This window comes from Sodiomyces alkalinus (genome assembly GCF_003711515.1).
Source record: "Sodiomyces alkalinus F11 unplaced genomic scaffold SODALscaffold_8, whole genome shotgun sequence".
Lineage (NCBI taxonomy): Eukaryota > Fungi > Ascomycota > Sordariomycetes > Glomerellales > Plectosphaerellaceae > Sodiomyces > Sodiomyces alkalinus.
The window spans coordinates 662757-690113 of record NW_021167086.1 but is presented as its reverse complement, the minus strand read 5'-3'; the positions used below and the strand labels follow the sequence as shown (position 1 = coordinate 690113).

The 27357-nt window shown below is 55.5% G+C and overlaps 12 protein-coding genes across 12 annotated transcripts in view; 6 read left to right on the top strand and 6 right to left on the bottom strand.

Annotated features, from left to right (window-relative positions):
- SODALDRAFT_335099 (hypothetical protein) overlaps positions 1 to 1647 on the top strand; it is a 2122-nt gene extending 475 nt beyond the window's left edge. The window contains exons 2-3 of the mRNA XM_028612380.1: positions 31 to 247; positions 344 to 1647. Coding sequence (XP_028464690.1) covers positions 31 to 247; positions 344 to 1239 — 1113 coding nt within the window. The 3' untranslated portion in view covers positions 1240 to 1647. The remainder of the gene's footprint in view (positions 1 to 30; positions 248 to 343) is intronic.
- On the bottom strand, positions 1392 to 2752 carry SODALDRAFT_209496. Its single transcript, XM_028607263.1, has 4 exons — positions 2442 to 2752; positions 2138 to 2321; positions 1865 to 2003; positions 1392 to 1776 (listed from the first exon to the last, which is right to left on the bottom strand). Exons 1-4 carry the CDS (start codon positions 2538 to 2540, stop codon positions 1659 to 1661), a joined length of 540 nt encoding a protein of 179 aa, XP_028464689.1. The 5' UTR covers positions 2541 to 2752; the 3' UTR covers positions 1392 to 1658.
- A 483-nt stretch (positions 2753 to 3235) lies between these two features.
- On the top strand, positions 3236 to 4377 carry SODALDRAFT_209481 (3-hydroxyanthranilate 3,4-dioxygenase). The gene is made up of 3 exons (XM_028607262.1): positions 3236 to 3394; positions 3451 to 3526; positions 3651 to 4377. The coding sequence occupies exons 1-3, from the start codon at positions 3363 to 3365 to the stop codon at positions 4101 to 4103; spliced, it is 561 nt and encodes a 186-aa protein (XP_028464688.1). The 5' UTR covers positions 3236 to 3362; the 3' UTR covers positions 4104 to 4377.
- A 186-nt stretch (positions 4378 to 4563) lies between these two features.
- Positions 4564 to 5502, bottom strand: SODALDRAFT_341041 (fumarylacetoacetate hydrolase; the record flags this gene model as incomplete). The annotated part of the gene is made up of 3 exons (XM_028613011.1): positions 4564 to 4991; positions 5136 to 5347; positions 5417 to 5502. 3 exons carry the CDS (start codon positions 5500 to 5502, stop codon positions 4564 to 4566), a joined length of 726 nt encoding a protein of 241 aa, XP_028464687.1.
- A 619-nt stretch (positions 5503 to 6121) lies between these two features.
- Positions 6122 to 7503, top strand: SODALDRAFT_361706 (hypothetical protein; the record flags this gene model as incomplete). Its single annotated transcript, XM_028614398.1, has 5 exons — positions 6122 to 6183; positions 6470 to 6577; positions 6696 to 6733; positions 6795 to 6853; positions 6964 to 7503. The coding sequence occupies 5 exons, from the start codon at positions 6122 to 6124 to the stop codon at positions 7501 to 7503; spliced, it is 807 nt and encodes a 268-aa protein (XP_028464686.1).
- Positions 7504 to 9407: 1904 nt separating this feature from the next.
- Positions 9408 to 10983, bottom strand: SODALDRAFT_281540 (hypothetical protein; the record flags this gene model as incomplete). Its single annotated transcript, XM_028608293.1, has 2 exons — positions 9408 to 10095; positions 10178 to 10983. 2 exons carry the CDS (start codon positions 10981 to 10983, stop codon positions 9408 to 9410), a joined length of 1494 nt encoding a protein of 497 aa, XP_028464685.1.
- A 990-nt stretch (positions 10984 to 11973) lies between these two features.
- SODALDRAFT_335093 (hypothetical protein) lies at positions 11974 to 13149 on the top strand. The gene is made up of 3 exons (XM_028612379.1): positions 11974 to 12436; positions 12502 to 12639; positions 12709 to 13149. Exons 1-3 carry the CDS (start codon positions 12399 to 12401, stop codon positions 13094 to 13096), a joined length of 564 nt encoding a protein of 187 aa, XP_028464684.1. The 5' UTR covers positions 11974 to 12398; the 3' UTR covers positions 13097 to 13149.
- Positions 13150 to 15034: 1885 nt separating this feature from the next.
- Positions 15035 to 17207, top strand: SODALDRAFT_209387 (hypothetical protein). Its single transcript, XM_028607261.1, has 2 exons — positions 15035 to 15409; positions 15541 to 17207. Exons 1-2 carry the CDS (start codon positions 15240 to 15242, stop codon positions 16952 to 16954), a joined length of 1584 nt encoding a protein of 527 aa, XP_028464683.1. The 5' UTR covers positions 15035 to 15239; the 3' UTR covers positions 16955 to 17207.
- A 552-nt stretch (positions 17208 to 17759) lies between these two features.
- Positions 17760 to 19478, bottom strand: SODALDRAFT_209381 (hypothetical protein). The gene is made up of 2 exons (XM_028607260.1): positions 18726 to 19478; positions 17760 to 18608 (listed from the first exon to the last, which is right to left on the bottom strand). The coding sequence occupies exons 1-2, from the start codon at positions 19242 to 19244 to the stop codon at positions 17847 to 17849; spliced, it is 1281 nt and encodes a 426-aa protein (XP_028464682.1). The 5' UTR covers positions 19245 to 19478; the 3' UTR covers positions 17760 to 17846.
- A 519-nt stretch (positions 19479 to 19997) lies between these two features.
- On the bottom strand, positions 19998 to 22270 carry SODALDRAFT_335089 (hypothetical protein). Its single transcript, XM_028612378.1, has one exon. It carries the CDS (start codon positions 21830 to 21832, stop codon positions 20150 to 20152), a length of 1683 nt encoding a protein of 560 aa, XP_028464681.1. The 5' UTR covers positions 21833 to 22270; the 3' UTR covers positions 19998 to 20149.
- Positions 22271 to 22610: 340 nt separating this feature from the next.
- SODALDRAFT_335088 (eukaryotic ribosome biogenesis protein) lies at positions 22611 to 25816 on the top strand. Its single transcript, XM_028612377.1, has 2 exons — positions 22611 to 23621; positions 23734 to 25816. The coding sequence occupies exons 1-2, from the start codon at positions 22890 to 22892 to the stop codon at positions 25369 to 25371; spliced, it is 2370 nt and encodes a 789-aa protein (XP_028464680.1). The 5' UTR covers positions 22611 to 22889; the 3' UTR covers positions 25372 to 25816.
- Positions 25618 to 27045, bottom strand: SODALDRAFT_280827 (lipolytic enzyme; the record flags this gene model as incomplete). Its single annotated transcript, XM_028608259.1, has 2 exons — positions 25618 to 26790; positions 26866 to 27045. 2 exons carry the CDS (start codon positions 27043 to 27045, stop codon positions 25618 to 25620), a joined length of 1353 nt encoding a protein of 450 aa, XP_028464679.1.
- Between the last annotated feature and the right edge of the window lie 312 nt (positions 27046 to 27357).

Genomic DNA, 27357 nt, shown 5'->3' with positions numbered 1-27357 from the left:
ACTGACACTGACTGACACCTCTCTTTCCAGGCCGCCATAGCCCGTCTGCGTGCCTACCGACCGCCTCCATTCCCCGTCTGGGACCGTCTCCCCGCCAGCCGCCGCGCCGCCGTCCTCCTGCTCCTCTACGCCGACCGCCGCGGGGACCTCCGCGTCATCATCACAATGCGCGCCACCAGCCTGCGCAATTTCTCGGGCCACGCCGCGCTCCCCGGTGGGAAGGCCGACAGCGTACATGAAACGCCCTGTAAGAAACGACGGCCCCCCCTTTTCTGTTTTGCTTGTTTTGTTCTGTTCTGTACGTAGTTGAGCCCATCCGCCAACACACACAACCGTTCCGCAGACCAGATCGCCCGCCGTGAAGCATGGGAAGAAATCGGCCTCCCGCTGGATGCCCGCCTCCCGAAGCCCTTCCGCATCGAACCCCTCTGCGAACTCCCCTGCAACATGGCGCAGACCCATCTCGTCGTCCGACCGTGCGTGGCGTTCCTCCACATCGACCGCGACGCATCATCATCGTCCTCATCGTCCTCATCAGCAGCAACAACAACAACAACAACAGCAGCAGCAGCAGCAGCAGCAGCAGCAGCATCAGCAACACAGCAGAACAACAAATCCAAGTCCAGCAACGACGACGACGACGACGACGGCGGCGGCGACATGTCCATCATCCCCCGCCTGGACGCCAAGGAAGTAGCCGCCGTCTTCACCGCCCCGTTCCACAACTTCCTCCTCACGACCGACGAGCCGCGGCCCGAGCGGACCCGCCGTCCGCTGCCGCCGGGCCACTGGTACGACGGGCGGTGGCTGAGCTTCCGCGACCAGGCGTGGCGCGTGCACAATTTCCACGTCCCCGTCGACGGGCAGAAGGTGAGCAAGCCGCAGCAGTCGCCGCAGCAGGAGGAGAAGACATCGCCGGAAGAAGAACCGCAGACGCGGGGCGAGAACGGGACGACCGCCGCGCAGGAGGAGCTGGCGAGGAAACTCGCCGAGGAGGAGAAGGAGACGGGCAGGTACAAGGTGTGGGGCATGACGGCGCATATCCTCCTCGACGCGGCGCGCATCGCGTACGACGAGGAGCCGGAGATGGAGCATAATCCCCACTTGGGAGACGAGAGGCTCATTGCGGAGGCCGAGGTTGAAGGGCTTCTGTTCGACAAGAAGCGTGGGGCGGAGGGAGGAGAGGAGGGCGAGGGCAAGGGCAAGGGCAAGGGCAAGACAGAACCGGTGAAGATGTGAAGGGGTGGAGGGAAGGGAGCGGCCAGAAAGACGAATTGTCTGGACCCAAATCACCCCTGCCACCCCGGGTCAGGCCACATCAGGCTCCTAGATGGTCACTCTCACGTGTCTATGAACTTGTTCTGCATTTTGCACGCTACCTCCCTGAAGTCAGGGGTCCTGCAATTTTTATTTTTACTTCATGTTCGTTTTTTATTTTTTATTTCTTTCTAGAAGTCTTGTCATCCAGTTGATTCCCAGCATAGGTGGGTGGGTAGGTCGTGGGCGGGTCATTCGGTATTGGAATCCGAGGCGACATGCTAGAGACGGAAAACGGCCCCGAGGATAGAATCTACAATTGGAAATCTCGCTTCTTGTTTCTTCGCTTTCGTCTTCGTCCTCGTCTTCGTCCTCGTCTTCGTCCTCGTCTTCGTCGTGGATCAATGGCATGCGTTGTCCTTGGTCGACGAAATGCTATTCCCGAAAAGCACGTATCCGACAAAAGCGCCCACGGCCACCGCGATCATGACCCAGCCGTTGTACGTCATGAAGATGAGCCTGTTGACGAGGGAGAAAAGCATGCCTCCATCAGTTACACCAAAAAAAGATAAAATTATAAAAGGGAAATACAAAAGAGGCTACTCACATAATCATAAAAGCGTAAAAGTTCTGCAGCGCATACAGTGCCGCTTTGATAATGTGGGCCGTCTTGGTCGCCTCGATCTGTTGCTGTCCTGTCCAGAGGAAAGGCGTTGACTCAGTAGGTGCATCACCACGATGATCGGCTTCGAGGTCGGGAGAGGGAGGAGAAAGAAGGCCATCTTAGCAATCTTGTTTGCCATCCTGGTTCAAACATTGCGTAAAGTGAGGATATCGAGGGAGGGGGAAAGGGCGGTGGGAATATGGGCAGGAGACATACTGGGCAAGGATTCGACTTTCTTGTTGACCTTGGTTTCGTAGCGACGGCTGGCGGCGCGGAGAGCCTCATAGCCGGCCGTGAGGGCGACGACGAGGAGGAGCGAGAAGAGGAGGGAGGACGTGGAGCGGATGTGCCATTGGCGGAAGACGATGCAGAGGTTGTTGGTGTCCCAGGTGAACAGCATCTAATGTTTGCGAGTAGAGACGAATGTCAGCATATCGGCAGTTTAGAATTTGGCGTACGTTGTAATGGTCGCTGCTGGCTGGTTTGGCGCGCCCGACGGAATGGACTGAAACAAACGTACGCTCATGCTGCATTGGTCGCTGCCTCCCATGTCCCCGTGGCCGCCGTGGCCGTGGTCCATGTCGCTGGTGTGCATCTGGCTGTGGTCGTGATGATCCATTGTCTCGAGGCTTTGGAGAGGACGAGGGCTATCTTGGAATCGGAGCAGGAAAGTGTAGGTCAAGGTTCGAGACAACTTGGATGAAGCTGAGGACAGTATCAAGATGCTTGTGTGGTAGTATATAACAATTGTATGGATTAATCGAGGCGAGGAAACCTGCTCAAAAGCGCGCAGGAAGGCGGTAGTTCTCGGTGAATGGAGGAATCGTTAGGCCGGGGCTGGCTGAGGTCGACTGATGGGGGCAGCTGCATCGCAAGCGGAGGCGGGACCGAGCTCGGACGGGGTCTTTTGATAAGATAAGAACACTCCTTCACCGTTCACCGCGCGATGTTAGGCACCTTACCTTATTGGGACTGATTCCCCACGCGGTACCTAGGTACGAAAATAAGATCGGATGATACTTCAGAGTACGTATTCCTTACTGAAGACGGGAAGAGGGGCGGTTTGCCTCAAGTCACAGTGTCTTTCAGTTGCCCCTCCATACGATAACTACAATGGCTTGCCTTACAGTAAAATAAGGTATCTACGAGTTCTTCATCAATCACTCTCCATTAATCACTTCCATTAATCCCTCTTCCTTCATCCACTCGCTCGATGAGACGTAATGTAAGGTATGAGGTACCATTAGACTGATCCGTCCATATCGATCCATCTTGCATGGTTTTCCTCTACTAAAGAGAACGGCTGGGGCCTGCTGAACTGAATGCCCGTTAATATACCTCGTTCTCATCATTGCCAACATCTCAACCTGAAATCACCAAACCCCCAGACTTAGCATCGCATACATACTCAGTCAAACCCCCCTTAACAACACTAGAAACCATGCTGTCGAACCCCATCAACCTGCCCAAGTGGTAAGTCTAAACGTTGCCACGACTATTGGATTGCAACAAACTAATCCATGGCTCAGGCTCGAAGAGAACTCCCACCTTCTCAAACCACCCATCAACAACTACTGCGTCTACAATGAAGACTTTACAGTCATGGTACGACACCAAAATTACCCCTACCTCCACACAACTCTTTTCCGCCTGCCAACCAGAAAGCCCCCCCCCCCCAAAAAAAAGGCCCATCCCGTCCAATCTAACCTAACAAACACCCCCCCCGTAGATCGTAGGCGGCCCCAACGCCCGAACAGACTACCACATCAACACCACCCCGGAGTGGTTCTACCAGTACAAAGGCGCCATGCTCCTCAAGGTCGTCGACCCCTCGGACGGCGGCGGCGCCTTCAAGGACATTGTCATCCGCGAGGGGGACATGTTCCTCCTCCCGCCCAACACGCCGCACAACCCCGTCCGCTTCGCCGACACCGTGGGCCTCGTGCTCGAGCAGCGCCGCCCCGCGGCCAGCGTCGACCGCATGCGCTGGTACTGCGACGCGCCCGGCTGCGCCACCGTCGTCCACGAGGCCGCTTTCCACTGCACCGACCTCGGCACCCAGATCAAGGCCGCCGTCGAGGAGTTCAAGGCGAGTGAGGAGAAGAGGACGTGTCCGAGGTGCGGTACCCTAGCTGAGGCGGCGCCCCGGCCGGGGAGTATTCGGGATCCTAATCTTGAGTGAATATCTATTTTATTTTCTTTTGTCTTGTTTCTCTCTTTTTTTCTTTTCTTGTCTTTTCTTTTCTTTTCTTTTCTTTTCTTTTTTTTTTGGTAGGTGGGGTAGCGGGTGTTTGCGCGAAAAAGTTCCTTTTGGAGGGGTTGAGAAGCGAGGGAGGGATAATGGGAGACGTCGCTTTGCGAGAAGTAAATTACGTCAAAAGTTGTACATCTCCTCAATTGGGTACGTTATACGGATACATATGCGATATGTGCCGACAGAGTGATACCGCCTCTCTGTCGGGCTATACAAGGCAAGGTACATGAAACCACCGAATGATACCTATCCTCTATACCAGACATCTAAATAAGGTAGGTACATTTGGCAACCAACCTTTCATGTTTCGAGACGCAGTGAGTCAGAAGGGGGAGGGGGCACAAAAAAAAAGTAGACACGGAGACCATCCAAGTCGGCAAATGTCTTCTCAAGTCTCGCCAAAGACGTAAGAGCTGGGCGACTCCTCCACGACCAGTTCAATCCTGCCCTCGGGAAGCTCCTTACCCCCGACGCGAATGCCGGCGCTGATGGTGTCGCCGGGAACCGCGGGGCCCACGCCGGCCGGCGTGCCCGTGAGGACGATATCGCCCTCCTCGAGGGTCATGACGCGCGAGATGTCGCTGAACAGGCGCGGGATCTGGAAGAGCATCAGGTTGGTGGAGGCGTCTTGCTTGGTCTCGCCGTTGACCTTCAGGAACACCTCCACGTCGTGCGGGTTGGCGATGGCGTTCTTCGGGATGAAGTCGCTCATGGGCAGGAACGTGTCGAAGCCCTTGGCGATGTCCCAGGGGAGACCCTTCTTCTTGGCCTCGTTTTGGACGTTGCGGGCTGTCAGGTCGATGGCCATGGCATAGCCTGAAGTGGGACAAGGGCGCAAAGGGGAGTAGCTGTCAGTCTTGCTTTTATGCTGCATGCTGGGGCTACTTTGCGGCTCTACGTGAATAGAAACGCGGGGAGGAAAATTGTCCCGCCTGAGTAAGGGGGTCGACGGATACACACCTTTAATGGCATCGAGGGCACCCTTTTCATCGTTGGGGTCGAGGTTGCGGACTTGCTTGCCAATAATGGCAGCCAGCTCAATCTCGAAATGCATATCAACGCCCTTGGGCCTCAGCACCGGCCCGGCACCGGGGAGGAGGATGGAGGAAGGGGGTTTGAGGAAGAAGAAGGGCTGCCTAGGCCGTGCATTGTTCAGCTCCTTGATGTGATCGCTGTCGTTTCCTCGTCAGCCGTTGTGCACGTGTGTGTGTCGCGTCGTGGGATGAGGGTCCGAGTCTCACCCATAGTTACGGCCGACGCAGACGACCTTACTGGCCTGTTTCAGTGAAGCCGCTGAGGCCATGGTTCTCCTGAAGAAAAGAGACATGGTGTGATGGATGAATTCTGGGTGAGGGTTGTGAGATGGTCAGCGGCGGTTGTTGTGTTTAATGTCGAGAAGGACGGCTAGCGTTCCGAGTCGGAAGTAAGCCGATGAGTTGAGGTTGAACCTGGCTCGCCCTGCTAACGTCGGAATCTCGCCCGAGCTCGGCCCGAGTGTGAACGCCACCTTGGGTACGTTGGGTGTAATTTGATGAGGCTGATAAGTGGGTGGGTATCACGAGCTCAGTACGAATAAGTACAAACTTAATAATCAAACCAATAGCCGTATATGTATATTTGCTTCCGACCTTATTTCGTAAGTACTTGATACTTCATATTCCCACTGGTTTATGTTGCGTGGCTGCCTGCAGGCACCACCTATTGACGGGCCTACATATATCTAGCCTCCACAGCTTCCCTTTTAGCTGCAGGGATATTCTTCCTCATACATCTACATATCTACACATCCCTATTCGACCTTCGATAGGTAGTTTATGCAGTCTAAGGTAATCAAGGACAATCAAATTGTCCATCCGCACACTACAGGTATTATTACCTTTCACAAGAACGACAAGATATCGGAACCCCAGAATACAGTTAGTTAACTGGCCGGAAAATAGGTCAGCATGCAAAGCCCGTTTGCGGCTGATTTGGAACATCCCACGTCTTCTGGCCCCAAGTGTACTTCGTGTGTAATTAACCCCACTTTTGGAGGTCACGTATTTGGGTAACAGTAACACCACCTCCGTCACCCCACACCCCACACTCTTCCTATTAAAGAAGGTATCTACGGTACCTACGTGGATAGCTTGTTCAGATGTGCGTATAGCGTAGTCTGTACGTACGATACACGTAGGATGAAGCTCAGTCTAGGCCAGTTCGGGGAGTCTAAGGGTGTGACGACAATATAGGTACTTAGGGGTTATTAGGTGCTCCTGGCATGGTCCGGGCGCATTTGCGGGGTTCCGGGAAAGAAAGCGAGTGGCGCCAAAGTTCCCCAAAGACCCACCGCCATACGTCTCCCGGAACCTTACGTTTTTTCTGGAGAAGGAAAGATTCGTCCACTTTGTCCTCCCCCAAACGTGAAGTAAACTTTATACGAAGTAGAAAGCTCCCGCCGCGTTGGGAAACCACATAATCTCATACTTATTTTATTCTGTTGCCTCACCTCGAGAAGGCACCTTGCAGAACACAACACAGAAAACCGCAACAACGCGCGCCCACAGCTTCTTACCAGAGTGTCAATCTGGCCAAGCAGCCACTACTATACAGGAAACCTTTAAACTTCTCTGTCATCAGTCATGGAGACTCTGCAACTGGCGCAGATGCTCGCAGACCTTAGCAGTCTTAACGCGGCTGTAAGACCATCTTTCCCCTTCCCTAAAGCGCAAGGAAGAAAAGAAAGAAAAAGGAAAACCATCACCACCTTTCAAGCTGCACCGTGCTAAATCTCCTTCCATCCTCACAGGAACCCGATGCCGCCGCAGCCCTCGTGACCGCAAACAAAACCATCGAAAAGACCGAGAAGCAGCACCAGACCCAGTTCCCGACCGACCAGCAGCAGCAGCAGCAATACCAGCACTCCCTCGCCGCAAGGCACCTCTCCGACGACCCGTCGCGCATCAGCCCCCCCTCGCAGGGCCACTCGCGCCACCACTCCCGCAGCGGCACGGGCCACAACACCCCGGCCCTCTTCGACAAGTTCGGCCGCCGCATCCTCACGAGCCCGCCCCTGACCCGGACCAACTCGTCGCCGGGGTCCGGCTCGGGCACGCCGCGGCGCGGATCGGATGTGGAGGAGCCCCCCGCCGCCGCCGGCAGCGGCGACGTCGACCGCGCGTCGACCCTCATGACGCTCTACGAGATCCGGACTAAGCTGAAGCAGCAGGATAACAGGAGCCTCGTGAAGGCGCGCGAGAAGATTGCGGAGTTGGCGGCGCGACAGCAGGCGCAGGCTCAGAAGGAAGGGGAGAATGGTCAGGGGTCGCGGTATACATATCCCAAGTGAAACTGGCTTGGGATGAGAGGCATGGGACAAGCCTCCCTTTTCCCTTTTTTTTTTTCCCTTGCTTTTTCTTTCCTTTTATTTTCCGTCCCAATGGGTCGGCTGGTCATAATTCTTTTCGCGACCAGGATGGCAGGCTTATGCTAGCTATGCGATGGACTACACGACATTGCGGGGCTGGTTACGGTTTTTTTAATGGGCCGTGGTACCAAGGCGCTTCAGGAGTTTTCGGGGAGTTCGGGTTGCGAAACACGAAAAAAACAGCAATCGGAGTCTTTGGTATATGGAGGAACGGGGCACGAACGGATTACGAGGACATGACACCACTTGATCTTTTTCGGACGGAGTATCCGTGAAGATGCGATTGGGAGCTGAGGAGTCGGGGCAATGGGCATGGCGTTGTTTCGGCGCACTTGGGCTCGTACTCCTATGGACGACATGGTTGTTGGAGAGAGGCTAGGGAACATATGCTCAGCGGGCACAGTTAGGGTCGTGTTTCCATGCGGTTTCTTCTCCCTTACTTCTAGCCAGACTCTACATCTACAGTTAAAGCGATGAAAGTATACCCCATGCATCATGAGCAGTTCCCGCGTTAAGGTTGATCATTTTCAACCTGCCACCTTGACCATTGGATAGTTGCGACGAAGGACTGGTATCAATGACCACTCGAACGATGATCACCCTGACGGGCGGAGGATTGTTACAAGGAGTCAAACGAAGTGTCACAGCAGACAATGGAGTGGTCGTCGCGGTGTTCGCGGTGTCCATCAGCTGCAGGGATGTGGAGAAGCATCCACCATGAAGCACGAGAGAGAACAGTGAACCAATCTGAAGATACCAAATGTTGATACCCATATTAAACGTCTACGTCTTCTCCCACCTCACCTCGTGGTGAGGAGATCCTGAGTCCTGACAGGAGTCCAGGGGTCGGCAGCCGTCATAGCTGATTACCACCAGCAACGCCACATCAATGCCTATTTGCTCTTGATAATGTCAACGACGACGACGTAGCAGCGTGGAAATGTGGAGGCCCTCGAGAGTCACGTTACTATAGGCTGATCTCCTTGAAAAGAGCACAGTGATTCCGTCGGTAAAGCTGCCTATCAATCTGCCCGACTTAATGGCTCGACCCGAGCCCCGAAACTATCGCGAATACCCATAATCGTACAGAAGCAGAAGTCTCCAATCTGTTATAATCCCTCACATCCCGGTACCAAGACTCATCAATTCCGTCAATGATAATCCTCTCCCTACAATAAAAACACCCTTAATTCCCTTCCTGTCGGGTAGCACACACATCTTCCGATATTTAGTCGTGATGCCTCGGAAGCCATTATACAGAGAATCTTCGTTTTCGACCAAGCTATTCTGAATGAATCGGTGCCCCGTAACATTCATCTTCGGAATCAGAAGACTTGAAAGATTTCGTCCAAGGAAATAAAGAAGGAATATCGAGCCCAGCTAGTGCAATAGCTGGTGCCTCACACTGACCACCACTTGAAATAAGTGACATTGTCAGAGCTGTTATTGTTATGTTTGAGTTTGGCTTCGAGCCTCCAACAGAGGCAGGAAGCTTTAGATATAGTATAGTGCTCCGCTTCAGGGGCAGGTCGCCTGACTTGCATCATCTCAAGAGTGCAAGTGCAGTGTTATTGCAACCGTTAAGCCAGGATATTATCCTCACCCTTATTTCGAAGGCCCTGTACGGAGTAAGCAGAGCAACGCCCATACGAGGAATTACGCGGGTTATTATGTTATGGCCCCTGTCTCTCCAACCGACTGGAGCGTCCTTGTTATGTTATGGATCATGGCCTTACCAACCTCTTTAAAGGTAGGGAAATGGACGAGATCGTAGGACGGGCATGCTGTCCTGCGAAAACGGATCAACGACATCAAAGAGACTCTGGTCAGGCCACTTGCTTTACCGTCCCCTCCCTACGTAGCTGAAACAGCGATACTGGATCGATGACTCCGCCCGGCAAGCGCAAATGGTGAATGGCATCGCCGTGGGAGTTGATCATAGTTTCGCCGTGACGGTCGATAACACCTTGCACTTGCTCTTTCTCGACCCACAGGCAGCTGGAATTGGAAGAGGCAACCTTCTCCCAAGACTTGACCACCTCAGGGCTGAGCTCAAGATCCCATGTTCCACGCCATGTGAGAGTGGCTATTGGGCTTGCTTTCTTTCTTTGGTAAATAGCCGCACATGCTTCTCCGGGTCTGCTGTTCCAAAGTACCATCGTTTCAAGCTGCGGCATGTGTGAGGCAAGTACGCCTGCGTCGCGTAATAAGGAAGAGATATCCTCGCGAGGGGCTGTTTCTCGGAGAATCGACGACGTGAGCGTCAAGAATCGCAGGTGATGCCAGCTATGAGACGGCCGACAGGCGTTGAAGAACCGCCGGGCATCGACCATGAGGGAAATCGAAAGATGTTCAAGCTCCTGGCTTCGCAAGACGAGGGCTCTAACCAGCATGGGACTTGCGCTGGGGTTATTGCTGATGTCGTCCGCATATGACGGCTCGTAGGCCATTGCCAACAGAAGCTGATCATTGGGATCCTCAAAGATAGATAGGCTTTTGACGCGACTCGGTATGCTCAATGACTTCGGCGAGTACTATCGAGAAATCAGTACGGACGGGTCATCAATCAGGGAGGTCACGGTTAGCAGAGTAAAACATACGAATGTCGCACGCCCTCTTCAATATGCGCGAAGCAACACGCCATGGCTCGTAGACTACACTCTGCAATTGGGGTAGTCTCTTCAATAGGATCTCCAGTGCCTGCGGGAGAATCTGCCGTCGAAGCTCTCGACGCAGTATAAATCCTGTCACTACTTCGACCTCGGGCAGAGATGATGGGAGATCGATGCAGACGGTGTCGAAGAGCCGCGTAATAGCCATATCACAGGGCGCCTCTACCTGCTGGCCAAAAACCCAGCCGTGTCTTGGGTCGTGCCATTGGAGAGTGCGCTTCAGTGGTTTCTCTGAATCTCTATCATCGTCGTAGCCACGCTCCGTATGATCAACCGTGAACTTGAACCAGTGCTCCGCATCGCTAGTTGAGAAGGCGTTGAGCTCTAGGACGAGGCGGCCTGTAGGCTTCCAGGTGCTCAGATTAGAGAAGAGTTGCTGTATCGCCTCTCCGACGACGGTGCTATGGTGTATCATGCAGGACGTTGACGCGTACCACCGACAAGCGCGACAGCCGTACCGCGGAAGTTCAATATTCAGCCGGACGTGCTGAACAAGGTGTCTTTGTCGGACCACCATGTGTTTGAATTCCTCGAGACATGACACCCGTAAGTTCAGTCGGTAAAAGTTCCTTGGTTCAACGAAGGTCTGCCATTCTTTGCAAACAGCCGCGCAAGAAGCTGCCCATCCCCGGTGCTTTTGGCGCGAGATTTGCCCTAGGATCTGTAGACGAATTTCCCACGGCAATGAATCCCAGGAGGATGACGCAGCATCAACACGTCTGTCGGTCATTTGGCGAGACAAGGAAAAAGGGAAAAAAAGGCCTTGATGGCTGTGATTTTGTGGTTGGGTTTGCTCGGCGTGCACCAGACACTCTACAGAGTCACAAGGCGTCACATATAGCCGCTGCGTCCACGCCTTTAACACACTTCTAGCACCAGCTAGTTGCCTTACCTACTCGTATAATATCAGCGGCTGTAATTATATTTCCCGAAGCAGGCGGACTTGAACTTTGATGAGAACATATACGCGTAGGATATAGGCAGTGAATCGGTGTGGAGCAGTGTGGTGTGAGTTAAGTGAACCGGAGCCCACGCTCGAAGCCGAGGGCAAATTCGGAGATGGCGAATGCGTGGCCTCGGTGGCTGAGCTTCGGATCACGTTCAATCGCGGAAAGTACGGTACCTTTTCGAATAGACGTCGCCAAGTGGTTTCGTTGTCCAGAACCTTTCTGCGTCCGGATACTGATTTGACACAAAGCAGGTCATGCGTTACCCCGGGTCAAGGGCAAAAGAAAACGTATGAACGTTGAAGGCGACAGCAACTGGGGCAGGAGAGGAGGCGAGATGGAATTGAGATGGATAAAGATAATCAAACGACAGGGAGCTAATAATGACGGCTACTAATTACTCAATACCTTAGTGAATACCTTAGTAATAAGCAGCCTTGAGATGTTTGCAGTGTATCGATGTATCAATTCCAGCGTGTCTACCTTACCTTAGGTACATAAGGTACGGATAGAGTACATATGCGTACATCAGTACCAAGTACACTACCTAAGGTACCTTGAGGTAGTTGAGAGTGGCTGTGGAACAACCTCGCCCCTCGGCCCACATGTCACAAGTACACTACACGTGTACAAGGTGCAACCCTGCTACTGTCTTCTTAGTGGAACCGATCCCTTGGCGACGTTATCTGACGCAAAGGGGACTGCTTGGAGAATACATATGGTCCACGTCACAGTCTGCTCCCCCCAGAGATTCCCTCTTTGTTCTCCAACTTTTCTCCCACTTCACCTTTCCTCGCCGTTCCTGCGAACACTTTGGGGTATCAGACTTTTGAGAGGTGGCTGGTGCATCTACCCAACGCAAGACCCTGATTCGGCGCTGACGCGGGCAATCATCTTTACCAAACTAACTCTATTCTCACCCGGTACCTTAGTATTATACGACAATACGGACGATTCGTACAAAGCAACTCATCTGACTTCGACGAAGCTACCTTACGGAGTAGCTACCGATAGCTCGGCTCTTTCCCCATCATCGCCCTCGTCCTCGTCCTTTGTCCTCTTCCTCGCCGCAACAACAACACTGCGTCGCATTGTCACCACCACCTATTATCACCTACTCTCCTCTGTTCATCATCAACCGCATAACTTTGCCGTCAAATTTTTACACCGACCTTTTCAGACCTCTATATCGCCTATCATGGCCTTCCTCTTCCCCGCCGACGAACTCGTCAAGAGGTATGTGAACCTCGCCCCTTCCCACTCGCCTCTGTAAATCGGTCCTAACATGATGCCGAACCCAGACAATACTACAACTGCCCTTCCGGTTATTATTACAGCAACGGCCGTTGTCGCGAACGCAGCAGCTGGTCTTGGTGGGGCCGCTGGGTCCTGACCGGCATGATCATTTTCGCGTTTATCCTCCTCCTCTGCTGCCTAGGGTAAGTTTTCTTGCCTCTTACCCCGCTACCGAAATTCGACTTTGTTAAAAAAAACTAAAGGTGTTTCAGCTCCCGCCGCCGCAGAAAGAGGGGCAGGCAACCCATGTACGGCACCGGCTGGATGACGAACAACCGTTTCGGCGGCGGCCCCCACCAGCAGCCGCAGCAGCAGCCGCAGTACGGGCAGGGCTACAACCAGCAACAGCAGCAGGGCGGCTACCACTACGGCCAACAACAGCAGCCGCAGTACGGGTACGGCCAGGGCGAGTACAACGCTCCCCCCGCCTACGGCCAGCCGCCGCCGCAGCCTCAGCATACCGGCCAGACGTTCACCCCCGGCGAAGGGTACTATGGCGGCCACGACGGGATTCAGCTCCAGCAGCCGCCTCAGGCGTATTCGCGCGGTGTCGACGGTGACTTTTCGCCGCCGCCGGGGCCGCCTCCCGCCAAGGCTTAGACGGGGTGGAGGTTGTTGTTGGGATACCGTACCTAGGAATGATCCATGAGAGTAGGGACGTTTTTTTGTTATACAGTACCATGTCTCACGACCGAATTTGCAAAGGTGCGCATTGGTGTGGCTGCCTGTTTGTCTGTGTGTGTACCTCTGTGTGGGGTGAGCGCATGGTCTGTTGAGGTAAGAATAGGCGTTCAGGTTTAGATGCATTTTCAGCAGGACAGTTGGGACTATTATCCTTCTCTGCCCATGATTGTGTGATGAATAATAGAGATTGGTAAACCAGAAACATCGGTGATGTACGAAGTACATTTGATGCCTACAAGCGTTTTGAACGAGTCTCGTTTTTGAATCGAGAACTATTGCTAGGAGATGACGATGTGTTTGAGATGCACCTGGTGGAATAGCGATCAGCATCAGCAAACATATTGAGAGGATGGACCCTGTCTGAAAGAGACTCCTGTCGCTGAGTAATCACCACGAACTCGCTGGTTTTTTCCCCTGCCTCTCGGAAAAGAACATGAAATTCTTTCTGACGTTTTTACCCCTTTCCCACTCGAGACAGGTTTGCCAAGGACCGATCCCATTGGGCCTCCGTCTTCGGAATAGTTCCCACGATCCTTTCCCTCTTTCTCTTTTCTCGGCTTAGCCGATGGGTTATCATAGGGTGATACCTAGGAGGCTAAATTGAATAATAAGGAATCCCGTCCCTAAATAATGTTAGGTGGCAGGTAAAGACCAGGAACGCCAAGAACAGGAACGTCTAAACGTGAGCCAAGCCGGATTCGACCTCTATAAGGTTGACATTTCATGGCTCAACGCGCCATAAGCAATAAGGACTCCATGGGAAAGAGAAGAGATGAAGGGGGTTCCTGATTCAGCATAATAGGTACCTAGGTAATTTAATAAAGTACACAGGATAACGGCAACATGCAGTTGGATACCTAAGGTACCTCTTGTCATGATACCGGGGGTCTCAGATGCTGGTATCCATTATCCAACCGCAGGGAAAGTTACTTGGCACGAAGTATCCATACAACGTACAGTAAAGGTACCTTACCTTTAATTATGACAGTCCCAAACCGCCCGTTTGAAGGGGTTTCTGTTCCTTGCAGGGAGGGTGCATGGGCGTTAATAAATTCAGCGTTGATCAACGTCAATAGGTACATACCGTACCTTAGGCCATGAGCACCTCCGTTAGCCGTTTCGTCCTTCTCCGTCCCGGCATCCCGTTATTGGGTCGTACCTTCCTGATGGCCACGAACTTTTGTCCTCGAGCGCCTTTTTTTTTTTCTTCGTCTCCCATCTCTCCTTCTTCCTCCTGTCTACCCCCAGCCGACCTGCGTTAGGGACATTGTCATCACCCTCAACGCTCAGACCTCGAATCCTTCTGGGGGGAGGAGAGAATAATAACGAGAAGAAAAATCCCACCTTCTCCGCTCATTCCTTTCTTCTTGGCCCTCCTTTGTCAATCGTCCAACTCCTCAGACTCGGATCGACCAGCCGTATCCTAGTCGTTAGGCTGATCGTCGACCCTTCTTGCTCTCCTTTACTGCCTCCTCCCTAGGGGCTGCGCCTCGCTTTCGTCGTTCTCTTCTCCACAATACGACTTTGTTACCGCGCCTTCGCACTCCCACAAAGAGAAAATCGGATCCATCTTTGTTTGGATCAGAAACAATCTTTCAAGTCTTTTCCGCGAATTACAACGAACACCCGATTGTGCTGTTGCCGCCATTCATTCTTGCCCGATTCCCCTGTCAGCTTTGCTGCGCCTTCGACCGTCACCCCCGCGAATCCTCTGCTGTTCGAATTGGCGCTGATTGACTCCCGCTTTCCCGACACCTATTCACTACGCCCACTCTCTCACCACATCCTTCCGCTGCATTCACGCCGTCGACATAGCTCAACCAACCTTGCATCCCGCGCCTTCGATCTTGTCCGATTTGAAACCGCCCGTCTACTTTTTCAACAACTAAATAGAGCGTTCCACTGGCTTGGAGCAGGGGTCCTCTAAAGAGCTGGACTGTCGACTTCCTTGTGGGGCCTGCTTCTCTCCTTTTTGTCGACGAGGTCAAAGAAGTGCAGAGGGGAATGGAGATATAGCCTCGAACAGCCATCAAGCCTCTCTTTCTACTTGGAGCACAAGATGCCTTCCGTCGATGTCGCCATGGCGAGGAGCCTGCGGGGAGGAGTGTGGGGATCAATCGTCTCAGGCATAAGTTCAGATCTCCAGGCACGGCAGATTACTGAAACCATAAACGATGTCGGCACCGCGCTGGGGAGCTGGGACAATTGCATGGCTGTAGACTGGTGCCGGTAAGTTTTTTTCCTTTTCCATTTTTCCATTTTCCCATCTCTTCTTTCCCTTAATATGTATTGATATAATGGCCATTTCGACCGCCATTGCACGGACCATTCGGGCTATTCTTGCTGACCAGTGCTCTCAGATGGCCCGTCATTGCGGCGATCATCGTCGGCGGTCTCATCATCCTCTCCATTGTCATTTGTGTCGCTCGCTGCCTGTGCTGCGGCGTCTCGTGCTGTTGTCAGTTCTTCTCCTGTCTCAAGTGCTGCGGCAACTGCTGCGGCGCCTTCGACCCTCCCGGCGGTAAACGCCGCAAGTACCTCGACGAACCCTATAACGCCCCGAACCAGGGCTATAAGCCGCATCCGCCCATGTTCACCCCGGCCGCCGCCCCCGTAGCAGCAGCACCACCTCAATACGCCGAGTTTGACGCGAGCAAGAAGGGCGACGCAGACGCTCTCCCTGCCATGCCGACATGGGAAGGAGCTGGTTCCAAGAAGGTCTCTCTCGAGGAGGACGCCGTCGAGCTGGAGACGATAAAGAAGCCCCAAGCTGGCCAGAGTGCCAGGAACATCCAACCGAGCCCGAACATGCCACTCATGACACACGGAACTGCTGGTCCCGCGAGCCCTATGTCGCCTGAAGATGCCAGGGCGCCCTACGGTCACGGGCATGGTCATGTGCATGGTCATGGATATGCCCACGGAAGTTCGTCCGGATACATGGCTGGAACTGGCAGATCTCCCGACCCTTATGCAGATCCCTATGGACAAGACAGTCAGGTTCAGGGCTATGGCCAACCAGGCCACGACTACGATCAAAACGACCCTTACGGACAACCTTCGTCGTCTGCATACGGCCCCGGGCAAAGTTATGGCGGCGCTGCCGTGGCACAAGGCCGCGGAACGCCACATCAAGATCGGAACGGCAGTTTTGGCGCGCCAAGTGCCCAGGGCTATCACGGGCACGGCTCATCGAGGTCTCCCCCGCCGAACTCGGACTTTAACACGGCGTACGACCGGCCCTATGGGCAGCAAGATGGATATGGACAAGATGGCTATGCACAAAATGGCTACGGACAGGACGGCTATGGGCAGGACGGCTATGGCGCTGGCGTAGCCCGCGGACCGACGCCGCACCGGTCGCCCCCTCACAACGGCCCTGGATCCGCTTTCGCGCACCCCGCTCGGAGTACACCCAGCCCTGCGCCTCAGGGTTACCGCCGCTCGCCCGGCCCCCAGGCCAACGACTATGGCTATAATCAGAACGACGCCTACGCGCGACAGGATACCCACGGAGGAAGCGACGCCTACGGCCAGGCCCCGTACGCGCAGGACCGCCAACGACAGCAGCTGACTGGCCCGGCGTCTCCCGGACTGCAGAGCAACGGCGGCTTCGACTTCAGCTCGGGCTACAGCCGTCCGCAACCGCAGTACGATTACGACGACCAGGGACAGGTGTCTCAGCAGCGTCCGCCACCCAGCAGCGGCTCGGAAACTGGATACGCCGGGCTCAAGGCGTACCAGACTCCACAGCGGGGATGGAGTGGCGTGTGATGCAGCGAAGGAAGTGGATGGGGCTGAAAAAAGGCTCACCATGACGACTTGTTAAAGTTTCTTTGATTTCCACTGGAACCCCTTAACGTACGGTTTTTAGACGGCGTTGCTCTTGTTTTGTTTCTCTTCGCCTTCTGTCATTCTGCCTATTTTGCGCTTGGCACCAGACCATCGTATATACCAGCGATCTGTACCTCTATTCGAAGCTCTTTTCTTTTTCTTTTCTTCTTTTTTATTGTTCCAAATACTTAAGAATCACATTACGATATGTTTTCCATCTTGGAATTTCATTTTGACGGGATTTTATCTTGGGGCTGGGCTCTACTTATTGGATGGATGCCGGGATTGCATTTATATAGCGTAGCTTCTCCTGTGAATGAATGACCAGTTGGGAAATCAATTTCTGGGTATGCGAGATAAGCATAAGAGAGAACGTATGATGCTTCCTCGTGTAGAGGCTGGATAGCCTTGAATTCCACATTTCACGGTGTTACGGTAAAGTACGTATGGAGTTGCGGATTCGCTTCAGTATTTCCCCCTTTCTCATATGCCATGTGCTACGTGTACAGAAGAACGAAGAAATCAAAAACTTGCTTGGACGAAAGGAAAACAAGAAAATGCCAACCCGATCCCAAGATGGCCAATACTTTACTCTATGGCAGTGGAGAGTTTCCGCAACAGAAACACAAACGCCCGTGGTCCCAGCGCATGTTTCGTGATAATACTCAACTTGAAAAGCAACCATAAAAGAGAGAACACAACCCCGATAGGAAGAAGAAGAAGAAAAAAAAAAAGACAAGGGAAACAGCCCCGTGTAAAGAAAACCAGAAACGTCGTTATCTTTCGTCAGAAGCAGGGAGGTCCAATCAGCAAAACGGCGCTTCCCATCCCATCACTCTTTCGGATAGAGCACGGGGCCCAAAGACGTCTTCGACCCGCGCCGCTGGCTGGACGTATTGGAACTGCCCACCACAGTGGGCGCATCGCCGTCCAAGTCGGGATCGTACTCCTCGCCCCCCTCGGCGCGGTGGTTCTTGTTGTGGGGCCGCTGCGGCGCCATCTTCCACCCCGTCTCGTCCTCGGAACGACGGCGGCGGGAAGCAGCAGCGCCGATCCTCCTGTCAGCATCATCATCGACATCGTCGTCGTCGTCGCTTTCGCTTTCGCTTTCGAGTAGGACAGTCTCGTCGTCGTATAGGCCCGAGTCGACGGCTTCGTTCCGGGCAGCAGCAGCAGCAGAAGAAGAAGGCCAATCCGGGTCCTCATCGGGGAGACGCTCGTGGTGGGCGTGCGGGGATGCCTTCTCCTTGATGAAGGAGTCGATGATGTAGTACTGGAGGGCGTTCATGATGAGGGGGAACAGCATCATGACGAAGACGATCTGGAGCTGCTCGTTGCCTTCGGTCCAGCGGAGGGCCCAGTCGCCGATGTGGGAGAGCCCGGGGAAGACGAGGAACATGAGGAGCACGACGACTTTCATGCAGAAGAGGCCGACGAAGTAGATGAGGGATTGCTTGAGCCACCACCACGCATTGGGCGGGTTGCCGTAGTAGCCTGACTGGATGGATTCGCGGGGTTTGCCGAGCGGGGTGTAGGCGGCGAGCATGGTGAAGAGCTTGAGGAGGCCGATGAGGATGGGAATGCCGAGGGTTGTCTGTGGGCGAGATGGTTAGCTCGATCTACCACGCCAGAGCAATTACAGTGAACAGAAGAGAAAAGAGAGACGGAAATAAAAAAAGGTAGGGGAAGGGAAAAGAAAAGAACAACGTACATCGATGCCGAGGTTGAGAAGGTAGAACGAGCACGGGTTAGGCTTATACTCATCATCCCCGCCGCCGTCATCCCGACCTGTCAACCACCTCCTGGCAAGAGCGGCGGCGGCAGCAGCAGTAGCAGTAGCAGCAGTAGCCGACCCACCCACAACGACGGGCTCCATCTGCACAGAAAACCGGCCCGAGGTCAACATGGACATGAAGATATTCGCGACGTGGACGAGGACGGAGCCGAACACCTGCTTGGACACGTCGAAGAACCAGATCTTGAGGGGCCGCTGCGGGCGCTCCCTCCACCTCTTGTATACCAGCGACAGGAGGGCCAGGCCGCCCAGGCCGGCTTGCACGACGAGGGCGAAGGAGCCGAGGAGTTCGCAGTCGCCGCCGCTCGGGGGTTTCATGCTCGCGGGGGCGGCGGAGGCGGTTGCTGATGGTGTGGATGATGCTGTTGCTGTTGCTGTTGCTGTCGCTGTTGCCATGGCGGAGGCGGCGGCAACGATGGCTACGATGCCTGCCATGTTGACCGGGGTGGAGAGGATGGTATCGGGGTCGATAGGGGGTTACGGTCGCGATGGCGAGGTGTACCGGGAGGGGCAAGTCCGAAGATGCCGAACAAGGGGACGATCGACAGCCCGTTTTGGAGGTGGGGCCGTGAGTTGTGCGTGTAGGTCGAAGTCGCGAGAATTGAGGAGAAAGGTTGGACGGATGGACTTGGACACAAGCAGGAGGAGTTCGGATAGAGTGAACGAGGATTGAACGTGGCGCAGCAGAGAGAGGGTCGATCGGCTAGGCTGCTTTTCCCCAGACGAAGAGGGAGATCACCGTTGCGGTGGATGCATCCGGAAGAGATGTCGGTTGGAGATGGTTGTAAGCGAGGGATCGAGCGATAGATATTGAATCCGGTAGACAACGCTTTATCCCGTGTAAATGAAGCCGTCGAAGGAAAAGAGGAAAGAGAAGGAAAGGTTGTAAAGACGAAAAAAAGATTAAGGTGAAGAAAAGGACCTTACGGAATATAGGTGGTTAGGTGAAGTTGATAAGGACAGAAGAACCAAGGACGGACGATGGCTGTGCGTGAAGGTGAAGGGGGGCGTCACCTTGTGGCCTTGTTGGTTGGGCTGAGGGTGGGGGGGGTTCTTGGGGGGTCTTGGGGGTCTTTGGAGGAACGCCACTAATTCTTGATGCTGTCACTCTGTTACACATTTTATATGGGCCAGTGGTCCAGTGATCCATAAAAGGCTTAGGGCCATGGCCCCTGAATAGGCAACTTAGTCATAAGGTAGTTTGTGTTATACCTAGGTAGTACGGAACATTTTGTACATTTTGTTTCGTAAGGTACACGGAGTAGGTACTCCGGACTCGGACCTGAGAGTGGCGGTATTGCCCGGCTCCCTACCGAGGGGACTCCCGTACTTCAGACAACCTAAGCAATCTCCAACTTCTCCAGGGACAGCCTCGCCATCTCCACAATCTTCAAGCATGGTCGGTCCTTCGTGCCCTGGCTACACATCGGCTGTCGGCCGGCGGCGACGAGGGCATCGAAATTGTCGTGGCGCCGCTTCGACCGGTTCTCCATGGCGGTGACGACGTCCCGGAGCCCGGGGTGGCCATAGCTGTGGTCATAACTACGTCTGTGACTATGGCTGTGACCATCGCTGACGACCTTCTCGTCGACGGTGGTCCTCCCGTCCACCCGGAAGCCGTACAGGTCGACCTTGAGCACGGCGCGGACCGTGTGGCGCCACTGGTCCGGCTCCATGACGCGGTTGTCGTACATCTCGACGACGGTACTGCGGCAGCTGACCTTGTCCATCTCGCCCAGGCAGCCCCAGAGGCCGCCGTAGTCGGTGAAGCGGAAGACCATCTTCTCCCCCTTCTCCCTGGCCCGGGCCGTGGCCTCGTCGACGAGCTCGAGGATCTTGATGTACGCGTTGACCGTCGTCGGGATCAGGGCTCCCAGCATCATCATGTTCTGGACGGACTGGATCGGCAGCGGGACCGCCGGGTCGTCGACGAACGGCTTGCTACAGGCCGGGCAGACCACCACGTCGTGGGCCGCCTTGGCTGCCGCGCGTGCGACGCCCATCGCCAGGACGACGTCCTCTGGTAGCCGAGAGAGGGCGTCGAGGGAGAGGTAGATCTGCGACAGACAGGCGCACGACGCCTGGGGTAGAGCCTTGTGGTTGTGTTTGTTGTGCATGGGACTGGTGTTTTCGGGGGCCACGGAGTCGCAGGCGGAAGGGGGTGTCTGGAGCGAAGTTTCCGAAGCCGAGGCCCCGGATATGGAGGACGAGGAGTCGCTGGGGAAGTCGCCGTGGCCGTGGCCGTGGCAGTGGCCTTGGGCAACGGAAATAAGATCTAGTGGTAGGGCAGACGTGTCGCCCCTGTCGCCCGTGTGTCCCAATCCCGCGGACGGTAGTGGTGGTGGTGCTGTTGCTGCTGGCGTTGCCGTTTGGAATGCCTCTGAAGACAAGATTCCGGCGAGATCGTCACTGATGTCTTGGAACACCGGCTTATCAGCGGAATAGCTCTCGTTGAAATCGATGCCGTCTAGGAGGTTAGCACCGCCAAAGTGGAAGTCGTCGGAGGGAAACGGCGGCTCGCCGAACATCGTATCAGGACCGCCTGTTGAAAAGTCAAGGGGGAGCGTAGATGCTATGATGCTTCCGTTGGCATGCGAATACGTATCGAGAAACGATGCCGAAGATAACACGTCCAAGTCGCCTTTGCCTGTGTCGTTGTACCAGGAGAAGTCAGTCTCCAGCCCCGATATGGTGGTGCTGCCGGATTGCTTCGAGGGGTCCGCACATTGGACCTGAAGGGGAAGCGGAAGCTGCAAAGGGTCTGTCATCGACGATCCTGCACTCGCGCCCTGAGTAGTAGTAGTAGTAGTAGTGGTGGTGGTAGGGGTAGTATCCACCATCTTGGGGACAACTTGTTGGTCGTCGCTCTCGCTCCCTTCGAGATGACGGCGCTTTCGTGGCCTCCCCATGGGCTTTTGTGGCGAATAGACGCAGTTCAGCCCTTCGCGACGACACCGAGAGCAGCCGTCGGGCTCCTTAGAGCAGGCCAGCTTCCGTGCCCCTTGTGTCGAACAGTCAGCCATGATTCCTTTCTGACACCGGAGTCGGGCATCGGGGAAAGCTGGCCTGGAGAAGAGGGCGAGAAAAAGATGGCAAAGGATTAAGACATACGACACTCATCACAGGCTCGATGCTTCACCACCCCGTTGTCGGATTTGGTCTTGGGCGGCTGACTTCGTATCATGTTGGTAGCAGGGGAGCAGGACAACAAGAGGGTATCCGGAAACAAGTCAGGGCCGTAGGATTGACAGTAGAAGAAATAGGTATGCGAATTTCCAAGTATTTGCCGTCCTCTTTCTGTTATGAGGATATAGTAAAATACGGTAAAATATGGCAATAAATGGAATGTCTCCTAGCTGAAAATGTCACTTCAGCTTCTATTCGGTTTACTCGATGGTTTACCCGAGTGTGGAACGGGACAGACGTGGTCAGAAAAGGAGCAGTACTTGGACGTATGAGTGAGGTTCATTTCATGAGACGAAGATGGATAAAATGGAAGAGGGACCGGTGGGGGGGTTGTTACAGGTCATAGAGGGCTACAACCACCCGGATGGTTCAGGCATCGTTCAAAGGAACACCTGACATGGGGGAGATGGGGGAGGAATGGACTTCGACCTGTAGGAGTACGGTGTACCCAGTACATTGGGTCAACGGCGAAAACGGACCGTTCTGTTGGTAATCATGAGGTACTTTTACATTTCTGAGGATGACTCCCACCTCCTTTGTTTCCGTAAGTTGCATGTCGGTACAGCTACAGTACCGATATCGAGTCCTCCGGATTCACTAATTACCCCAAATCCAGAGAAATTGGCGAATTCCCAGAGGCCATCCCATTGGCTGTCATGAAGCCCCGCAATTGACCCGTTGTAGAAAGCGGTCAAAAGACCCCCCCAGTCCATTCGCGGCAGAACAGTAAAAGAAAAAAAAATATTGATCCAAACCGAGCCAGCGCCAGCGCCAGCGAAAACCATCCAGCCATCTCAGAGAAGCAGGTGCCTTGATTCGTGGCATCCAGCAATCCTTCGCTCCCACCGCTTCATTGACAGCTTCGTCATAATTATCTCCATCTCAGCCTTTTCAATGGCGCCACCACAAAACGCCAAGAAGCGGAAAGGACCGCTACCTGATGCCGATCCCGTGTCGGACGATGAACTCGCCCATGCCACCTTGGAGGGCATCTTGTCTGGGAGTGAAGATGAAGATGACGAGGATGACTTGGACTTTGAGACGTCAGGGTCTGAGAACAGTGGCGCCGACTTGAATGACGACAGCGAAGTCGACGACGAGGACGAGGACGAAGATGACGACGACGACGAAGCCTTCCTAAGCGACGAGATCCCTTCAGACGACGAAGGACTTGAATCTTTCGACCGCAAACTTGTCGAAACCAGCAAAACGGACCATGTCGTAGTTGGCGAAGACGAAGTCGAGGGCGAGGGCGACGAGCCAAACTACAGAGTCGTTCCCGGCGCCAATGGCGGTGTCCGCTACGAGTACGAAGAGATCAACCCCGTGTATGATTCCGACGACTCCGACGCCCAGGGACCCGAGAACACCATTGGCGACATCCCCCTCTCCTTCTACGACTCCTACCCCCATATTGGCTACGACATCAATGGCAAGAAGATCATGCGCCCGGCCACGGGCGAGGCCCTTGATGCCCTCCTCGAAACCATCGAGATTCCCAAGGGCTGGACTGGCCTCACCGATCCCGCTACCGGCAAGCCGCTCAACCTTACTCAGGACCAGCTCGAGCTTTTGCGTCGTGTCCAGATGAATGAGATTCCTGAAGAGGGCTACGACCCATACCCTGTTAGTCCTTTTTTTCTTTCTTTTTTCTTTCTTTTTTTCATCTTTTATTCTTTTCTTCTTTCTCACCAACTCCATATCTCTTATCCATTGACTGCTAACATTCATAATCAAGGAAATGGTCGAATGGTTCACCTCCGTCGAGGAAAAGATGCCGCTCAGTGCCGCCCCCGAGCCGAAGCGTCGCTTCATCCCGTCCAAGTACGAGGCCAAGCGCATCGCCAAGCTCGTCCGCGCCATCAAGGAGGGCCGCATCCTGCCGTACAAGCCTCCCGAGGAGCGCGAGAAGGAGGAGGCCGAGAAGGAAGAGACCTACTACGACATCTGGGCCAACGAAGAGGCCAAGCCGCCGAACGTCATGAACATCGCCGCCCCCAAGCTCCCGCCGCCCGGCTTCGACCTCAGCTACAACCCGCCGCCCGAGTACGTCCCCACCAAGGCCGAGAGGGAAGAATGGGAGAAGCAGGACCCGGAAGAGAGGGAGAAGGAGTACGTGCCTGCCAAATACGACTCGCTACGAAAAGTCCCGGCCTACGGCTCCCTGGTCAAGGAGCGCTTCGAGCGTTGCCTGGACCTCTACCTGGCCCCCCGTATTCGGAAGAACAGGCTCAACATCGACCCTTCGTCCCTGCTCCCCAAGCTGCCTCGTCCCGAAGAGCTGAGGCCGTTCCCGACGTCCTGCCAGACCGTTTTCCGCGGCCACGAGGGCCGCGTCCGGTCCCTGGCCATCAGCCCGGACGGCGAATGGCTCGCCAGCGGCGGCGACGACTGCACGGTCCGCCTCTGGCATCTCCGCACCGGCCGCCAGGAATGGATGGCCAAGCTGAGCCTCGACGAGGCCGTCAACGCCGTCCGGTGGCGTCCGACCAAGGACACCTTCATCCTCGCCGCCGCCGCCGGGGAAGACATCTTCCTCACGGTGCCCCCGCGCGGCGCCGACGGCATCGACAAGAACAGCCGCGACGTCCTCGATGCCGGCTTCGGCTACGCCACCAACGGAACCCAGCCGTCGTCTGCCGCCGCCGACGCGAAGAAAGAGCCCCCGGCGAAGTGGTCCCGGCCGGGCGCCAAGCTGGAAGACCTCGGCGTGCTGCTCAAAGTGACGGTGCGCGCAGCGGTCAAGGCGATCAGCTGGCAACGGCGCGGCGACTACCTCTGCACCGTGTCCCCGACGGGCCAGCGCAGCTCGGTGGCGGTCCACACGCTGTCGCGGCACCTCACGCAGATCCCGTTCAAGCGGTTCCAGGGCCTGGTGCAGACGGCGCAGTGGCACCCGTCGCGCCCGCTGCTGTTCGTGGCCACGCAGCGCAAGATCCGCTGCTACGACCTGCAGAAGGTCGAGCTGGTCAAGGTGCTGCAGCCGGGCGCGCGCTGGATCTCGTCCTTCGACGTGCACGCCGGCGGCGACAACATCATCGTCGGCTCGTACGACCGCCGCCTGCTGTGGCACGACCTCGACCTCTCCACGCGGCCCTACAAGACCATGCGCTTCCACCCGGAGGCCATCCGCGCCGTCAAGTTCCACCGCGGCGGGCTGCCCCTGTTCGCCGACGCGAGCGACGACGGCACGCTGCAGATCTTCCATGGCAAGGTGGTTAGCGACCTGATGGAGAACCCGACCATCGTGCCGGTCAAGCAGCTTAGAGGCCACAAGGTTGTCAACAAGTTGGGTGTCATGGATGTGGACTGGCATCCTCAGGAACCGTGGTGCGCCAGTGCCGGTGCGGATGGCACATGTATCCTGTGGACATAGTGAAAGGGGAAAAAAGAAAAGAAAAGAAAAAAAAAAAAGAATGTGGTCAGGCTACGGCTCTTGTAAATATTGTCGTCCCCTGTTTCAGCGCGGCGTTGGGAATAAAAGAAATCTAGACACGTCAACCAACTTTTACCCCTAGGTAGTGTTTTGTATGATGAAGTGAAGAAAGAGCAGGCATTATGCGGTTTTCCCTTGGAGCCGTAGCAGCACAATCTGACCCTGACGATCCGCTTCCACCACCCCTTAGAACCTCCTCCCCGCGCCAGCAAACCTGGCAAACAACTCCAAGTCAAACCCATCCGCCATAGCCTGATACCCCCTAGGGCTCAAGTGCAAGTGATCCCCCTCGTTGTAAGGCGGTGCCAACGTCTCCGGGTTCTCCGGATCCCTCACCATAGCATCAAAATCCACCACGGCATCGAACACCGTCCCCTCGGCGGCGCGGATCCACTCGTTGAGCCCCTGCCTCGTCTTCTCCCGCTCCGGGTGGCCGTACGCCTGGCCCGGGCCAGACATGGGCGTCAGCGTCGCGCCGAACACGGCAAGCCCGTGGCGCCGCAGCCGGGTAGCCATCTGGTGGAAGGCCTGCGCGAGGCGGTCCCCGACAACGGCCTGCGGGCCCGGCTCGGCGGCGGCGGTGCCGATGTCGTTGACGCCGATGAAGAAGAGGACGTAGCGCACGCCCGGGTGCGAGAGGACGTCGCGGTCGATGCGGGCCATGGCGTTGGGGCCCAGCCCGTCGGCGAGGACGCGGTTGCCGCCGGCGCCCTGGTTCAGGATCGCGATAGCCGGGCGGCGGGCCGATGTGGTGGCGTTGTTGTCGGCGTTGAGGCGGGCGAGGAGCTGGTCGGGCCAGCGGTTGTTGGCGTTGGTGGTAGAACCACGACCGTCGGTGAGGGAGTCGCCGATGATGGCGATGGTGGCGGCCTCCTCGTCCGCGCCGGGGGTGTTGAGCGGGGCTTCCAGCGCGGAGATGAGGTACCAGTGGTCCGACGGGGTGGCGTTGTTAAAGTCGGCGTCGGCGACGTGGTTCCCGTGCACGAGCCAGGAGGTGGTGCGGCTGCCCGGGTGCGAGGTGAGGTCGTTGGTGGTCTGGCCGTCGGCGAGGTAGATGCTGATGGCGAGGATCGACTCGGACTCGACGGCGATGTCGATGGGGTCGGAGAGCACCAGGGCGCCCTGGGGGACGATGATGGAGCGGGAGCCCGAGAAGGTCACCTCCTGCGCCGTGTTGGGTTGGATGGCGCTACCGCCGGCTCGGGACGGGTCTACCGGGAGGGCCACGGAGACGGCGGTGATGGGGAGGTCGGAGCCGCCAAAGGCGTTGCTGATCTCCAGACGGAGAGTCGATGTGGCCAGCGATGCCTTGACGGTTTGGCGGATCGTGCTGTCGTGGAAGACGCGTCCTGTCTCGTTCTGTTTTTTCCCCCCCGGCCGGTCGTGTTAACCTTGGTCTACGCTGACCGAACTTCTCAGGAGCAATTGACTTACAAAGGGCACCGGAGGCAAGTTATGGGGTTCAGTCAGCTGTGGCATGGCGCCCCAGACCGTAACCCAATCTTTGTCTTCATCTCTCGGCACACAGGGATCGCTCGCAAGGACCGAGGACGTTGCTGTGCCCAAGACGAGCAAGGCCGTCAAAGCCGTCCGAAGGGAGAAGCCGGCGAACATGGTGAAAATAGGTGATAGGTGAGCACCTTGGAGCACCAATTGACTTGAACCTGAGCTGATTGACGATCGCCAGTTGAGGACCAGAAAGCAAGGGATTCGAATATTCAAGAAAAACCCCGGGCCTATTATCTCTCCTCCAAGCCTGAGCCTCGCACCGAATGTGCGTCGCAAGAGGACAACGTCTTCATTTTATGTTTTCTCAACGCAACGTCATGCAGCATTTTCCATTTCCGACGCTCACAAGCCTCGCCACAAGTGCCGAAGCGGTGGAGTCTCCGGTGGTGCGGACTGTGGACTGTGGACTGTGGACTG